Source organism: Agelaius phoeniceus, chromosome 3, assembly GCF_051311805.1.
Source record: "Agelaius phoeniceus isolate bAgePho1 chromosome 3, bAgePho1.hap1, whole genome shotgun sequence".
NCBI lineage: Eukaryota > Metazoa > Chordata > Aves > Passeriformes > Icteridae > Agelaius > Agelaius phoeniceus.
The window spans coordinates 107,848,214-107,864,826 of NC_135267.1; the positions used below are offsets into that span (position 1 = coordinate 107,848,214).

The following is a 16,613-nucleotide window of genomic DNA, read 5'->3' on the forward strand; positions in this document are numbered from 1 at the left end:
AAGATTTAAAGTGGCCTTGATTGAGGTCCTTAGAATTGTGAAGTAGACAGCAAAACCATTATGGACAAAAGGAAAAATGAGAAATGGGAAATAGATACAATGTAAGAATGGACTTGGTTTATGTTTTGGGTATTTCAGAAGAAATAAAGGCATTATATTGCCTTTCATTGATCTGATCAGAATTGTGTTTTTTTTGTGGCAAGAGATAAGAGAAACATACCATGAAATAATTTCTTTTTAAATGCAGAGTTTCATAGCAGTAAGAAATACCTTTGCTGTGGAAATCAAGTGAAGGAAATGTACTTTCTCTCTAAATGTATCTGTGTAGGACCATGTGTGTCCAAAAGACTTGCTTAAGACACCTTTTATCTCACTCTTTTTATATTACAGCAAAAAGACTTTTATATAGGGGCAAAAGACTGAGTAGGAAATACAGATTAACACTCAGTGGATCGACACAAGTCCTGTATAATCAAGGCATTGCAATATTGAAGTAATAAACTCTCCCCACAACTTCACATCTTGGAAGTAGTCTGTGCTGAGTTTTATTCTTGGCTTGTAGCTTGCTATTTCCACCTCCTCAGCCTGATAGCTGTTGTCTAAGGAATATTGGAATTTGTCTTTATTTTTGGTCATCTCTCCCTCATGTGCAGTATCAAAGTCACCCAGTTCTCTTCTGCTACCAAGTGTAGCTTTTCTCCTTTGTTCTCGTGTAAGAATTAAGGGGTTTTTTTTCATTGTAATTTTCAGTAATTAAACTGATTAGAATTAAACTGGTGGGGAAACTGCATTTGATTACACAGGCAATACAGAGGAGGTAAAACTCATCTAACTAGGTTCCTCTCCAGCCTTTAGGCTTTTAATAGCTAAGTTAATTTCCTAGAGGAGTATGGGCTGATTGAAGGAAAAACTATAATCATTAATTGCAGTAGATTTAATTTGTTTTAAGTATAAAGAAAAGACTGCCTGAGACTTTGGGGGAAGAACAGAGCCATACTCCAGTGCAGTCCCTTATTCCAGCCAGATCACTGTGGATTTTGCTGCCTTTAAAATACTCTGGTCACATTTTGGGACTGTTGGTGGGTTTTATACATATTGGTAGGAATGATATCAGCATTATGAGATAAATGTTATCAGCATACATGAGATAAATTATCAGGACATCTTTTCCTGCTAATAATGACCATAAACTTGTGCTGGGGATTTGGTCATGTGGGCTTTGACCTGCAGTCTCTCTGCCTGATACTTTGGGTACAGCAGATCCTCTCTAGCTCCACTGGGCCATCTCTTTGCTGACGTGCATATACAATGTGGGATTGATGTGGCTGCTTTTCATGAGAAAACAGAATTCTCCCTATTCACTAAAGTTTGGAGGGTTTATTGTCATGTAATTTATTTCTCCCTGATGGTTAGAGCATGTGACTGCTGTTCTGGGGCCTCTCTCTATTAATTGCCACTAGAAAAGTAATTTTATATAGAGCTATAAAAGATGATTCATCATTTTCTTTTCTGAACAGCTATAAAAACATACTTTACCTGCCTCACAGATGTGCTTATGTGTAGCATAAGATGCCTGTGATATCCTTTGACATTACTGGTCTCTGTATTCATATAAACAATGTTTGTACTTTGCCTAATTTTGCCTTTGTTTTCTTAGTACATTTTTCAGAATTACTCAGCTGCCTCATAAATCACTCTAGCAGTATTAGAATAGTGAAATGAAGTGTTTGCTCTGCACAGATTAGATTATACCATCCTTGTTTATATTTCCTAGACATGGAATAGACCACTGGGAGTTACATACTAATCCTGGATTCAAATGGTCTATGTGAAAGCTTGGAGATTCTTAAGATCTTTATTTTTCCTCGAGGTAAAGTATAGAAGGAAAAATAACTCATTAAAATATCATCTCATTGACTGCAAGGCATTAGAAAGTTGCTCTAGATGGACTGTATATATTGCAGCATTTTGGAGAAAAAGGATTCAACTTGGACCAGTGTGGTTTTTGAACCAATGTTCATCCAGCAGGGTTTTTGAGCTACACGTATTTGTCTTCCTTTTTGCCTAACAGAAAGATTGGTAAACCAAAAACATAGAAGTCCTTATTCAAGCAGCACTTTAAAAATGCTCAGTAACAGCACAAAAAAGGAGCAGCATACTTTGAAGTGATTAATCAGCTTTCTCCAATTTATCTTTGGTTTATTTATCTGTAGAAATTGTTTGTAGGATTTTTCTCTCTTGTTCTCAGTCCTAAGCTCTGATTCACAAGCCACAGTCCTTTTTATTGAAACTCTCAGTGAGAATACTTTGTAGGCTATACAAAATAGCTTCTGATTGAGCTGTGGCCTAGGCAAAGGGCAGATGTGTTCTATTACTTGTTTTATGTGCTGATGTTACTCTTGAATTAGTGGACACACTGTGACTAGAAGCAATGGAAAAAAAAAAAGTAGCAAAAATAGCAAGTATGAGCAATTCTTGCGGTTTTGGGTAGCGGTTATGGCTGAAAGGATTTGTGGTGGAAGTGCTTGTGGTGATGGTGGTAAATTAACCACAAGCATCTTGGCCACCAGAGGGTGAATTTATATCATCTGTCTTGGGTTCACAAAACACAGATGTCCCACATTGCCACCGGACAGTGCCTGCCTGTCATCGTCAGCTCTGGGGGGAGATCAGTCCTCCACAAGTGTTGTGCATCCAGAAGTCTTGGCTCATCTAGGCCATGGAAATATGTTGCCTAACTGGGAATCACCCTACATGACAAGGTGGCATGTGTCCTGCTTGATACAGGCAACATTTCCATATCTAAATTGACCAGTGGCATAAGCAGGAAGCAAGGACATGAAATTCTAAGGATGACCCACTGGTGCCTATATGATGAAGTTATTGATTAGGAGTTGCAGCTTGATGATTATTTTTCTGTCTGCATGGCATTATCAGTGTTGACAGTGCAACATCCTGCCCTCCTGTTGTGCTTCACAGAAAATGAAACCTCCTTGTCCAGCATAACCTCAGTAAATTTTTCATCAAAGCCTTAATGCTGCTTCTTCCAGATACTACCTGCTAGAATGCACAACCTTATAACAGCGTTGTTTACTGCAGATTTTTGGGTGATAGCTTTAATCTGCCTTATCTTTAAGAAGTGCCTGTAATTGTAGTGTTAAAGAGAGATCTTAAGAGTTTAACAAATCAACTCATTGCTTTATTACTCAGGCAGCCATGGGGAGCACAAAGGGCAGGCACACAGGTGATGGCCAGGGAAATGGGGTGCAGGGCACTGTTTGCTAGGGAAGTAACCACACAGCACAGCTCGAGCTGATGGTGGTTGGGATAAATCACAAACTGTGAGCATCTGCAGCTAGGAAAGATTAGAAACCCTCCACAAGCTGACAGGAACAAAGAATTGTCCCACACAATCTAAAATCTGTCATTGCCAGGGATTTCATCTGGGCTCTTGGCTCTGTCATGCCTTTGAAAATATCTTCAGGCCTTCCCATCATTTTGATTATTTGTGATCTTCCTTTTCTTTAAAGTTCCTGAATAGAGTTTTTAGAGTTTTCAGAGAATGTGAAAACAGTAAGCTAGCAGTATTTTTTTTTCAAACTTTAGTTTATGTTTCTCCATTTTAAGATGTGTCATGGACTGTACGTTCCAAGAGCAGTAAAATGGAGAGGATGATCGATCTGACTAAGCTGACTTACTTTTATCATAAAAGGGGAAGTTTCTGATGTCTCTGATAGAGTAAGTTGATGGCTACACTTTATTCTTACTGTCTTTTATGGTCTTCTCCAGATTTTTTTTAGGCTATAGCTTTTTGAAACAGACAGTTAAGAAAAAGTATGGATAGTATATTTGACAGCAGGATAAAGAAATACTTGGGACAATATTATTAGAGGCAGTGTATGATGTCCAGTCCATATTTTACCATAATGCATTATTTCTGGTTTGACTGAAATACTGAGGTTATTAAGTTCCACTTTCCCTTACAAAGGAACACATGACTGTTGTTATACAAATATTTAGCCCTATAGGAACAGTTTGGGCCTGTGTTTGAAAACAACACCCCCGTGACTTTAAAATACATAACCAGATCCTCTGTTTCTTCTGTAATGTGGCTCCCACAGACCACAGTAGGAGCTGCTTCTAATTTCAGGCTATATAAAGAAAGGATCATTAGAGAGGTGATGCAACATGATCATGTGCAGAGCATGTTACACTCACCCAGTTGGACACATTTTAAAGTCAACTTCAGTGCTTTGCAGGCTCTTCAGCTCCTACAAGTCTGCGCTAGTTGCTTGCAGGAGCTTGTAATTCATTGTCAAAATCTTCCTTCCAGGCTGCTCTTGCAAAAACAGTGCAATAACAGCTTGCCTTCCTCTAACTTGGAGGCAAAAGTTGCAAGTAAAGTCTTGTCTGTGTAGCTGAAAAAAACCAAACCATACCAAACAAAAACACCAGGGCTGTTTCTGTTTTGTAGGACATCAGGTGTGCCTTTTTTCTTGTTTTTTTTTTTTAATGGATTGTTCATGAGTGTTACTACCCTAAGAAAAAACAGTGGTGTGGACATGTGCTACTTTGACTTGAAAATACACCCAGTGAGGTCTCCCTGCAGCTGGAGCCATGACCACCCTTGCTTGACTTGCCTGGGAATAAAACAGGGGCAGAGTGGGATGTGCCTGCACCATAGGGAAACTCTTCCTGCTGGTAGCCCCATGGAGAAATGGCAGGACAAGGCCCCAGGTAGCTTCTTTCCAGCAGTGGTCTTTGATTTCATAACAAATTAGGGTTTTTAAAATTGATTTGAAGCCTGAATGTTGAATATTAATGTTTCAGGACTGAAATACATTAGTTTTTCTTGCCTTTTGTTTTCATTTTCAGAGGGTAACTGTGGCTTTAATGAAGCTTTTTGCAGTCCGACATTTCTCTTGAAGAAGTTAAATATTAGGCAGTTTTTTGCAGCAAAATATTGAAATGAAACCTAGTTTCATTTATATATAGCCACACCATAAGTACCATAGCTATGTTTAAAAATAGAAGAAAAAAGTCATAAGATACAGGTAGACTTTGGTAGGTTCAGAGCTGGCTATAATTTTGAAAAGACAAAAGCAACAAAAGCTTGAAGAACTTCAGTCTGATCTTTTTTCCTGTTTTCCAGATAACATATTCTAGTTCCTTTGGGATACTGGAAAGATGCCTGAGTTTTATAAATTTCACTAATTATTTTGCAACAATTACTACCAAAACTGTTTTTATAATTGTGCTAGTAGAACCTTGGACCACGTCTTACTTTCTTTTGCATAGGCTTTTAAATATTGATAATGATTCTACTTAAATGGATTAATTATATACTGCAGCACTTTGATTCCCTTTAATGTTGCATTTACAAACCACACAGATGGCCTAAACTGTGTAATGAAGAATGGGTTTTAGTAGACCTGAATATTTTTGTCCTCATTATTCTGTGCTGAAGGAAGTTCCTGTTGCTTTACATTTCAGCACAGCTAGATTGTTAAATACCTTAATGATCTAGAAGGCAACTTTTAAGTGGCTGAACAAATCACAAACTGATGCACAAAATGGATCAAATCTTAATTAATCTCTTTCCCCTTGTAGTGCATGTGACAATTTATCACCCTATTTTAGAATGAAACCGTTCCTGGCTTGTGCTTTTCTGATGTTTCCCAAAATGAGAGGAATGAGGGGGAAATGAGCGTGGTTTCTGTAGAGGGGCACACACAAAACATGGCCATGGATCTTTCTGTGCTGACCAGCCACTTTTAGCCTTTTCTGAGTCCTTCCCTGCAAACTGCAGGTTCTGAGTCAACAAGTCTGTCATCTTCTCCCTCCCAAGGATGACATCAGCCTCATCAAACAGGTTCTTCTAACTGTCCTTCTTGAGGCACTGGCAGGAAACCTTCTCCTTCTTCATCACTTTCTTTCTTTTCTTTTGAAATACATGCTCTTGTCTAGCTGAAATTAATACTACTGGATGGGTATGAGAAGTATGGAGTTCATTGGTAGGAAAGTGTGAACTGCTGTTTTTGCAAAAATTTCACCTGGAAGTGCTTTGCGTAGTTGTGTTTGAGACCATTCTTAAAAAACGAGTTCATTTGGTTTTTGGGATATTCTTTTAAGTTACATTTTCTTGTTGTGGTTGTCTGACTTTCCCACCAAGAAGCAATTTTGGTGGAGTCCTCAGGCAACTGCAAAGTTTAGGCTTCTTTTAAAGCTGCAGCCTAAACTTCAGTCCACATGGAAGTTTATACAGCAGCATTTAGGAAGTACTCTGGGCCAAACACCTTCTCTCATGGATTTTTCTCAGGATGTGTTAGTCAACTTCAATTTCTATTAATTTTCTTTCACCCTGCATTAGAGCAATTACTGTATTTCACTGTATGGTAAAAAACCTGTCATTCTGCTCCCTCTGCTTTGAAGTTATGCCTCCAATTAGGCCAAGTTGAAGATGTTATCCTGATAGCTGTGTGCTCATTTCTGTCCCATGCTGCTGTCTGCTGCCTTACCTGCCATGGGTCTTTGGTGCATTTGGTGGCTTTTTTTTACTCATCATATCAGATTTCAGAGATGCTTTGCATATGACTGATTAAGCTTAATGGATGTAATATATAACTTTTAAAAATAACCTTCTTGCATAAATGCATATAATGTATTGAGTTGGTAATGTATTAGAAGAAGAAAAATAACTGAGACCTTATGACAGTTATTGTTTCCTTATTGAATTCTGAATGTTGTGAAGGCAATTTCCTTGACAGGATCAACTCCAGAGTACTTACTAGTATGCTGATTATTTTTTTTTCCCTTAATCTACCTCTGACATACCTTTTACAAGCTTGAAATTACAGACAATGACTGCTTTATTTGCAAAGATAGCAAACCTTAGTTTAAAAAACTCTGTTCTCTGTAGAGAATTTGTGAGTAGGGAAGAGAATATCACAGGTTGTGACAAGTGAGCCACAAAGCCATTTTATTGGTTCCAAATAAAAAACCTGTGCTTCTAATTGCACAAAGCCTTCCATTAGTTTTTTTTTCTTTCATCTTTGACTTGTACTGTGCAGTTTCCATATCTAAAAAAAAAAGGTAAGACATGGAAAGCTCAATTCCTTCTGTAGTATCCCACATCATCTGTTTTGCTAAAACAAAGATGTTGAAAACTTCATGAGCTGAATTGTTTGGTCATGCCTCTAGTGATCTTGGCTTTTTAGAAAGAGAACTTGAAGTTGGTACTTCCTATTATGAATAAAATGAGACTGGTAAATGTTTGTGTCTATTTACAGAGAGGTTTTATAGGGAGAAAAGGAGATTTTTTAGGAATGAAGCTGAAGTCTTTTGAGCGTGTATGGAGAGTATGATGTGCTCTCAATCACACATTAAAAGTAAGCAAACCTGGAAAGGAGCAATGTGCTCGTAGAAATCTTCTGTAAATTGTTCCACCCATATTCTGGAGCTCTTTTGTGGGTATGGTTACGTGTTTTAAGGCAATCTTATTTGGCCACTTAGGCCTAGTGCTTTTCTGATTTCCAGTACTCTCTGCTTTGCATCATTAGCCACTGACATAACTTTGCCAATCTGGCCCAGTCTGTTGTTTTAATGTTATTTTACCTCTCCTGACTGCTGTGGCTTTATATGCAGGGAAACATTTTAAACAGAGTGGTGATTCTGTTTTATTTACTATACCTGCTGCAAAATGACTTCATGATCTTTAAGCCTGAAGCTTTTTACTTTAAGGCACCCAAACACATCTCTTGCTAAAAATGTTTGGATGTACAAGGTGCAGCTGTTATCTCACTCCTCTTTGTTCTCTCTGGTTTCTCGAGAGAAGATGAAACGAAATGCAGTGACAGGTAAGGATGTCTCACAAAACACGTAGAAGAAATGTAGCTTCCATTCCATAAATTACTGTTACTCTGCTCACCAGCTGCCTCTTATGATGTTTTATTGATGAATAAAAATGGTGTCTGAGGCAATAGAATGTCTTGCATCTTACAGTACTGCCAGTTATAAAGTTGTCTCCTTGAATAAATTTCACAATTAGAAAGTATTGACAAAAATATTCAATCTTTTTTACATCAAAATAAGCTCAAACATCTGCTGCCAAAGTCAGACAATATCAACTAATCTTTTAGAGTTATATTTTTATTATACTGACAGATGCATGGCTGCATGACATAGATGTCAATTTAAGTTACTAGTGCCATTAATACTTGACAAAGACATGCTCCCAGAAGAATTTATGTTCTTAAATTGTTGTCAGATGAGTATGTGCCAACAAAAAGTAAACAGTTATTCAGCCGTATTGTTAACAAAGCTAAAAGTGTGTTATCTCCAGAGAGATCACAAAAATTGCTATTCACATCTTTCCTATTCTCTAAATTCCTCAGAATTGACAGCAGAAGAAATAATTTCTGTGCCTGCAATTGCCTGTTCAACCTACTCATCCATATATCCTCCTTCATTGTTTGTATGTTCTGGCTAGCAGCGCAGGAAGATTTTCAGTTTTGTTTGAGGTGAACTTCTTCAGCATTCAATTACTTTCCTCAAAATTTCAAATAACCTTACTATTTGGTAAGAATGATGTTGTAAAGAGAACAGTGAGGAAAACATTAACACCACACCAGAATTTCTGATCTGCTTATTCAGTCAAAAAACTGCTGGAAAGTGATAGAACATTGTCAGAGGATGGATTGTAGGAGAACAGAGATAGTGCAGAAGGCAATCTCACCCCTGAGCAGTTGCACCTGTGCTAATTACCAAAGAGTAAGAACAGCCCTGCCCTGAATTGGGCACAGCTGTGTCCAATAAGGCCTGCCCTTAATAGGGCATAGCTGTGTCCAATAAGGATGGGTGTTAGGAGTGGGTGAGCTGATGGAGAGGAGGGCTGGAGTTTTGTTGGCTGGGCTGTGAGGAGCAGTAAGGGTAAGGTGGTTGTGCCAGGGACAGGAAGGAGTCAGCTGGCCATGCAGAAGGAAGAGAAAAGGAGTCAATATTGGAGAAGCTGCTTGTGGGGACTCACTGAGAGAAGGTATGAAAGTTTTACAGTGAGGTGATAAACTGATGGTGACAGTCAGATTGGTGCCAAGCACCAACAATTGGAGACCTCACACAACATAACTCTTTAAGAAGGCTGAGGTTTAAAACATTGATGTCCAGTTCTTATTTGTCAAATCTGCTGGTATATTCTTTATTAAAATGTGTACATTTTAGTAACCTGAGCTTTCAGTGTGTGTATTCCATCATGAGCAACTAAGCTTACTTCAAATTCTTTTCTTCCAGGTTTTTTGTTTTCTTTACTTTTTCCCCTTCTCTCCCCACACTAGTTTTTTGGAGAGAATTTTGTTTCTTAAAGCAAGAGTTGGATTCTCAAGGTGCAGCAGACTAATGTTCTGGGTTTTTTTAGCAGGTTGTCCTGGTGCTTTTAAAAAGCATGTTTATCTAGTCCATTGAGGTTTTAAGTAACTTGAAATACTGAATTTCTGGTTGAATCTGGGGCTATAAAAATCTCATTAAGGGCTAAATCGTTATCCTTAGTGATTAGATACTGGTTTTTTTTTTTTTTTTTTTTTTGTTGAAGTGATTTTTTTAGAGTGGCTTTTTTCTTAGGAATGAGGCTGAACTTTGTAGAAACACTTTTTCTGTTAATGGTTCTAATGTCCCTATTAAAAAGAAACCCAGACCTAAAGGGCTGAAAGCCATCTTAACACTTCTTGATGTGTTTCTGCTCACTGTACTGAGACAGACTGTGAAGATGAGATCTGTCTCTCAGAATGCTGTATTCAAGTCTCCTTTTAAAGTGGTGGTGATGCACAGTATCTCTAGAGCTGTAATTTGTCTCATCATGAAGCCACTATTTAAAGGACACCACAGGAACTGGTCCCCAGATATGGTGCTCTTTTTTTTAACTTTTTTTGAAGGAATTGAAGCCTATGTTAGTGGTGTAGGCAAAAATATTTAAAATTAGATGAACTCTCACCTCTGCTGCCTCTTTAGGGCCATCACCAATGATGTTTTGGATGGGGCTCTATCAATGTGCTGTATTTCAGTCTGGCACAGCAGTCTGCTGCCTGCCTGACCACTCTGTGTATATATTAAAATAATATGTCAAGTTTCTGTTGTGAGTAGATTTTCAGAGTTAATGCTCAGGAATCTATTGTAGACTCTAGTTTTTAAGGAGGCAATTTCAGAGAGGTTGGGCAGGTCACTTTGAAAGGGTGATATGGGGAATGAAATGAGGTACAAGAAGCCTTTATGCACATTTGTTTGGAACCCCTCTTTGCTTTCTTTTATTGTTCATGCCTTGGTAACTTGGTAGCAATTTAATCTTCCTGTTTCCTCTCACCCCAAGTCTCCTGTGACTTGAGAATCTTGGGCAGCTCTGGAAAAGAAAAATAAGAACAAGGGATTAGCCAAGATGGATTTACAATCTGCAGTTGTAAAATTATAGCATCATGGAGTGGTTTGACTTGGGAGGGACCTTAAAGATCATCCCATTCCAGCTGTGGCCAGGTATTCTGGGGTGACACCCTCCACTCAATCAGGTTGCTCAGGGCCCTGTCCAGTCCAATCAGGAGCCCTGCCAGGATGGGGCATCCAGAGCTTCTCAGGGCACATGGTGACATCCAGAGCTTCTCAGGGCACATGGTGGCATCAAGGTGTTCTACCTGCCCTGAGTGAGAGGAGTTGCAGTGTGTAACCTGTGGGGTAGTTTGGGCTCTCTCAAGTTTGGAGGTTGAAAGCTTCCTGGGACCTTCTGCTGCTTGCTCATACAGCTGCCCATAGCTGAACCTCTACAGCAGGAGCAGCTTCCAAAGGGTTTTCCAAGACTTGATGGTTTGGGAGCACTGATGGACAAAATGCAGCTGCAGATAAACACAGAGGGACTGAGAGGAGAGGCCATGCTTGCTCCAACATAATAGGATGTGATTGCAGCCATGGGGCTGTGCTGACCTCTGTGTGGGAGAAGATTCATTAGGTGCTAAGTGACAAATTACTTCTGTAGTGGTAAGACTTTCCCAAATATGGAAAGAAACGTGTGTTTTATTGAACCTTTCAGGAAGCGTCTGAAAAATCTGAAAAAAAAAAAAATTCTTGCTTTTTGACACATTATCTTTCTAGAAAATAAACTGTAAATATAAATCAGTCTTGTTCTTTGCTGGAATCAGAGGGAGATGGTTTGATTTTGCTTCTGTTATCAAGCAAAATTTAAAAGTAGAGTTCCTGTGAATTGTTACTGCATTTTCAATAGCTGTAGTAGATGCATTGCAGCCAAAAACCCATTTGAACTGTTTTTACTGTTTCTATAGAGAAGTGTGTGGTGCTAACTTACATTATATGTTATTAAGAAGTTTTTGGAAAATATTGGCAAGATGAACATTGTCAGGAAAACTTAACGAGAGAAACATAATTCTCTGAGAAGCCATTGAATGAAAGTTCGCAATGGGGATGTTGGCTGGGTATGCAAAGAAACTTTTTTAGTAGGGGAAACTTTGGTAACAAGTTTTAGCTGTGTGTCTCAAGTCTCTTGAACATAATAACTGAAGTCTTAGAACGTGACTCATGTAAGGATTAGAATAGTTTAATTGTAGGTGTATTCTGCAGTGCCAAAAAAATAAGCTGGAATAGCAGGCAGTAGATGACACTTTGTTCCCTTTAGTTTCTTCTGATAAGAACTCTCCTGATTTCTATAGCAGATAAGTACTTTGTACTGCAGGGAAAGTGATGTTACCTGTTACAGGAGGTCTTCAGAAGCAGCTATAGAAATGTGTGAGGCTGGTTTTATTTGTTTCTTTGTTTAATAGTGAACTTCAGTCAGGGCAAGAATTAGGTAAATATAGCAAGATTGGCATTCTTTGCAACATGTCTGCATGTATTTATTATTACCATCATTCTGTCTTTGTCAAAGGCAATATGTTCATGGCAGTATTTGCTCTCTCCTAGCACTTTGGACAGGATAGGCAAGAGATGTTCAACACTTACAGATACTTTTGTTGTTGTTTTTTAAAGTTTTCCATTTTGTGCCTGTTGCTCCAACCTTTCTGTGTCTTCAAACAAGCACTTCTTTGAAAATGGCTCCAAATTACTTTGTTTCAGAGAAAAGGGGTTTTTTGTCCCATTTTCCTTCATCTAATGTTCCAGGGTACTAGAACCAGACTTGAATGAGGAAAAAGCATGAGAACATCTCTGTAGGTCATGGTTTCAATGATTCCTCAGTGACAGTAGGATAGCTAATCCTAGGATGAGTAAATAACTTAGTTAATTTGCTTTGATTTGATATTCAGTTATGCTGGATATTAAACTGCTTTTTTTTTCTTTAAAGAACATTGCATTTTGACTCATGTAGAAGTACTTCTTGAGTAATGTAGAGGTACTTTTGAGGATGAATCTTCACTGTGATGGAAAATCTGGCTTTCTCATGAAGGCAGTTTTACTGCAGTGTCAGGGAAAGCTGGCTGCAAATGTTTGAGCTGAAAATGGATGTTAAGTGCAAGGTGTTTGTAGAATATCTGATAAAGAAGAAAACAAAGTTAATTGTCAGTTTTATGTAAAAATCTCAAGGAAGTGATGAAAAAACACAATAGCAGGGAATTTGCTGTTTACACGCCTCTATTGAAGAGACAGAGGAAAATGACATAAACAATAACATATAGAAAATACCTTATTTGTTCTGTTTATCTTGCTAGATACCCTTGTCCTGGAGCAGGACATGGTGTGAGCTCTCTGTTCTTTACTCATCAGAAAAACCTGTGTCTCTCCTTTATGCTCTTACTTTGTTTTAAATGTATTCTGATACAACAAGGATTTGTTTCCCACACATCTAAAGGACAGGTTTAGAAGCTTAGGCATTCCTTCTGTTTTTGCCTAGGCACTGAAAGGAAAATATTTGGCAAGACTCCAATTGTACTAGCTTAATTTGAAGGACCATCTTGTATCACCATGCTCTGAAAATTGCTTTTCATAAGTGATTTATCAAGTTCTGGCCTGGGTAGCTGGATGGTTACAGTGCCGAGTCAATTAAGCCTGCTGAGGGAAATCCCAGCTCAATTGCACAAACCCTTTTACATCAATGGAACCAGGATTTCTCATCATCATCCCCAAAGGTCCCATGGCATAGAAAACAAGGAGAGATAATCAGAAGTTGCATCAAAGTCTATTTAAGTTTCTCTACAATGGAAATTTTAAATTAATTTGGTAATCACAAAGGAATACGGTTTATAGAATTAAAAATGCAGGATAGTAATTTCATAACCTATTCAATGCATTAGCTTTAGTAATTGTATTATTGTTTTATTTATTAGCTTGTATTTTCAAAGATACTGCAAAGGTAAAGATTGTGATTGCAATTTACAATAAGTGATTGTTTTTGCATTAAGTGTTTTCGGGTAAGGGAAGAGTAGCAAAGTTACTGAAACAATCTCCTGTGATCTGCTGGAAATCTCCTGTGAAACATCTTCTGTTTTGGTTCCATGTATATTTAGGAAGCTCAATGCTAATAATTCTAATAATTCTCTTTTTGTTTTTCTTACAGCTAATTCCAGCCTTCTTGGAGGTGGAGGAGGTGAGTATTTGCACAATGCTTAAATCACTTTTAAACAAACATGAAATATGTGCTGGACCAATGCAGAGCTTAGTTGGTTATAAAAGAATATAAGTTCACAAGTTGGAAATATAAATTTATTACTTGGAAAAATTCACCAAAGTCCATAATCTTTCCTATCATTGAGAGGTAAGGTTTGCAACTGCTGCTGAATTTGGTTTCAACTCTGGGTCAGAGTAGGGGCTGACTAAAACATAAAGAAACTGCTGAACTGCCTTATGCTGTGTTGTGTTTTTAAGTATTTAGGCTTTTTAATTTACCCCAAGGGAATGTCAAATGTATGATTAATAACTAATTTTAACAGAAATGTGGAAATATTAAAATACAGTAAAATGTAGTTATAGGAAATACATTTGGCTTTATCTTTGTACTTTTTTTTAAATATTGTTATAGTTTAAACTTGGTTGCTTACCTTACTCTGCTTGTCAGAATAATCAAGTAGATTTTAATGCAAATCTTTGGTGCAAGTCAGCCATGCTACTAACATGTCTACTGCTAAGGCAGGGATGCTCAAGTAGATATCATTGTATTGCTTCCAAATACATGGATGCTGGTTTATTTTAGCAGATTGATGCTATTTTACTTTTGGTATTTCTGTAGCACTGTGGCTGTAAAATCCACGTGAGTGGTAAAAATTCAGGCAAGATGAACCCATGAAGAGCTTCATCTCAGTTCCAGTGACTTCCCCTGCCACCCAGAGGGAAGTGAGAGAGCTCAGTTCTGGAAATTTCCCAGCGCAGGAGCAATACAGGCAGCAACTAATGCTCCTTCCTGATGGGAGTTAAAAAAACTCTATGATCAGAGATTACATATGTAAGGGTAAAGGAAAGGGCTCTGTAAAAAGACAGGAAATCTCTGTTGCTTGTGAGGCTGCAGGCTAAGTTGTCAAAGCTTTTGTTTTAAATGAACAGGCAGTTCTTATTTTGGACTAGGAAAAGGTGCTTGACAACTAAATAAAATCATCTAAATAAAACCATTCACGTTCCTCAGCTGTGTGTCTGGACATTAAAGTACAGGGCAGCCTTACCTGTTAATCCTGTTGGATTAATCTGTTTCTTTTGATTTGAGTTAGTTGTTTGCAGTATACCAAATTTTTCTTTGTTTAAAAGATAATCCTTTAGGAGGTAATCCTTTGCTAGCTGTTCCTGTTTCTGCAGAGCTGTCCCTGTACCTCCCCTCCAGCACTTGCTCCCAGCTGGTAACATTGAAAAAAAATATAAATCAATGCAAATGTTCAAATTCTAATCAGGTTCCCAGAGCACTGCTGCTGCTGAAAGGATTTGGCTATTAACTTTCCGTGTTATTTATTCAGCTGGACTGTACTTCAGAAGTTGATGTCTGTTCAGTGTGGCCCTTGATAATGTGGCTCTCCCTCTGCAGCAGATGGGATGAGCCTGTGCTGTGGGTCAAATTAGGATTTTCCATGTATTTTATGTGTTAAAAGTGGCAATTAAAAAGATGTTCTCTCCCCTCATTGCAGGCTGAGATGATGGCAGCCCAAGGTGATGCTCCCCCTCCCTCCCTATCTCCTCCTGCCCTGACATCCTTTGGGCTTTTACTGCCATTTTAAGGAATCAGTGCCTTTGGGGTTATGGGGAAGCTGCTGTGTGAGGGTGGGTTTGGGCAGGCAGTGAGTTCCTCTGGGTACAAGCTGCTGCAGCCCCCCCATGACCAGAACCCCAGGTTCTTTGACCTCTGGTGGAAGGATAACCATGTACTCTCTTGCTTGTGGTACAGGAAAAATACCAAAAATACCAAATCTGACAGTTTTAGGGCTTAGAGGGTGACTGCTCGTGGCTGAAGGGCTGCATGTGTGGAGTTGCCATCCTCCACCCATGGATAGGGCAACTGATGTCCTCAGAGTACACTAGCTTGAGATTTCCAAATTTTCTGAATAAAAATCCCGAGAGGTTCGTTGCCAAAGTACTCTAGATTTTGGACAGATGCCACAGGGTGCATGTTTTGAGAAGGGAAATGTGTGTGCAGTCTGCAGGCCAGATCCTGCTCAGGGGTACACAAAATGAAGGCAGCCCTGGCCAGCCAACCACCTTCCACACGCAGGTGGAGCCTGGAGCCCCTGGCTTTTGGAAAAATGGCTTGGTACTTTCCACAGGCATTTTTCTGTAACAGAAATTGTTTGATTCCCAGTGGAATGGTTGTGGATTTTAAATTCTGGGTGTATTTTTTTTCTTTTATCCAGAAGAAAGTGACGGTAGCACTCTGCGTGAAATATTGATAGTGAATTATTAAAACTTTATTATATACGTAAACACCAAAGCCTTCTTTTGATTGCAGATGCTGAATATTTATGATAATGCATAATACCAGTGTAGTTTCTCCAATAATGGGATTCAGATCTCCTTGGTAGTGCTTGTTAATTTAATCTCTTTGTCACTGCTGGAGGTATGAGTACACGTCTTAGTTTTACAGATAAAACTGGAAATTTCCGCTTGTCCAAGCTTATGCAACAGGTGTGGTGATTTTGAGCTGCTTTTGAGCTGTTCTTTGTTTGAAATCTTTTCAGAACTAAACTCAAATGAATTGGAAAGAGTTATTTGCACATCCTGATCAAATGTTTGCAAATCACTTTCCCTGGGTGTTAAAACCATTTTCTTGAAGAGACCTGCTAAGAAACCCAATGGGCAACATCGTGGGTGAACATGGTGCACTGGCTTGCAAGTTCAGGGGCTGGTGCTTTTGGGTGGCTGCTTATCTTCCCTGTGTCACCTCAGAGCCACATCAGGGCATCCCTGTACTTTGATTTCCCAGAGCTGGAGCAATAGTTTGTTCTTGCATTTCCCATTTAAATGCTGTCTGTTCATTTTCATGACCATTTGGAATGAAGAGATAAAAGCAGAAAAGATACCAGAAACAATTTTTCACAGAACTGTTAATCATAAAATCAAGAAACCCACAATGGGTTCTTTAGTTAAATATAGATGTTGGAGGTTTTTTTCTGCTTTTCAAATAACTCTGAAGTTTCCAGGATTTCATTATGAGTTTGGTGAGT

The 16,613-nt window shown here is 38.6% G+C and overlaps 1 protein-coding gene across 4 annotated transcripts in view; it reads left to right on the plus strand.

Annotated features, from left to right (window-relative positions):
* Positions 1 to 16,613, plus strand: part of MACROD2 (mono-ADP ribosylhydrolase 2) — an 851,553-nt gene that overhangs the window by 170,933 nt on the left and 664,007 nt on the right. For all 4 annotated transcript variants that reach the window (XM_077176111.1, XM_077176112.1, XM_054629913.2 and 1 more), the window contains one exon: positions 13,535 to 13,564. In XM_077176111.1, coding sequence (XP_077032226.1) covers positions 13,535 to 13,564 — 30 coding nt within the window. The remainder of the gene's footprint in view (positions 1 to 13,534; positions 13,565 to 16,613) is intronic.